The 802-nt window shown below is 46.1% G+C and overlaps 1 protein-coding gene across 1 annotated transcript; it reads right to left on the reverse strand.

Moving 5' to 3' along the window:
* Nucleotides 1–784, reverse strand: LOC109509071 (mesenteric estrogen-dependent adipogenesis protein). The gene is made up of 3 exons (XM_019858994.1): nucleotides 569–784; nucleotides 344–496; nucleotides 1–23 (listed from the first exon to the last, which is right to left on the reverse strand). The coding sequence occupies exons 1-3, from the start codon at nucleotides 641–643 to the stop codon at nucleotides 9–11; spliced, it is 243 nt and encodes an 80-aa protein (XP_019714553.1). The 5' UTR covers nucleotides 644–784; the 3' UTR covers nucleotides 1–8.
* Between the last annotated feature and the right edge of the window lie 18 nt (nucleotides 785–802).

The raw sequence follows: 802 nt of genomic DNA on the forward strand, positions 1-802 counted from the left end.
GCCGCCACTCAGGACAGCTCCAACTGTCAGAGATGACACAAAATAGGATTAGAATCAGCAGTAGAATCATTTGGGTTTCTGCGAAACTCTCAGCATGAGTCCCTCAGAACAATTGTGTAAATGCTGCGAGACGCAAACTAAAAACTGGAATGAGCATCTTGGTCATCTTTCCGGATTTACACAAAATGATGTTTCTTTGGCCTGCTGTGTCATTCCAAGCAGGGTCAGAATGGTAAAAATGACTGAATGTTTGTCTCTGTATTCAAGCTAAATGTTTACGGGCACAATAGAATGAGTCCAATGCTTGTCTCTCAGTATTTAGTATCAGAAATGTGAGTTCAACCTTAAACTTCCTCTTGCTAAAACCCAGCCAGTGCGGGAAGTCAAAGAGTGCATCCGAGTGGTACTTTAACGTGAAGGAGGCGTCAAGCCACTGCGGTCTGGTTCCAGCGACGTTGCGGGCTGCCCACGTGTTCAATGCGTCGGTCAGGTCCACCTAAGGGGCAGAGCGGAATCGAACATTAGCTTTGTAAACAAGGACAATGATTCAGCATAGAGTTTGACTCACTTCCACTTCGTAGCTCTCACCCGCCACTGATGAGATGGCCCAGTCCAGACCCCTCTCCATGTGCCATCGGACCATCGGGTCAGCACCACGCAGGCACACAACATAGCGCTTTACAACCTCTGCAGATATCGAACAATGTTTTTTAACGTATTACAGCATGCGTGTAACGCTCATCTTTCAACATTGGCACCTTTGTGTGAGTGCTCGTGCATTTGCACAAAAAAAAAAAAAAAA

Source organism: Hippocampus comes, unplaced genomic scaffold (assembly GCF_001891065.2).
Source record: "Hippocampus comes isolate QL1 unplaced genomic scaffold, H_comes_QL1_v1.1 C16755824, whole genome shotgun sequence".
NCBI lineage: Eukaryota > Metazoa > Chordata > Actinopteri > Syngnathiformes > Syngnathidae > Hippocampus > Hippocampus comes.

Excerpts from the sequence above, each read along its gene's own strand:
- LOC109509071 (XM_019858994.1), bottom strand. The coding sequence starts at position 643 with ATGGTCCGATGGCACATGGAGAGGGGTCTGGACTGGGCCATCTCATCA. Across the intron at positions 497-568 it reads GTGAGAGCTACGAAGTGGAA|GTGGACCTGACCGACGCATT; the intron begins GTGAGTCAAACT and ends TCTGCCCCTTAG.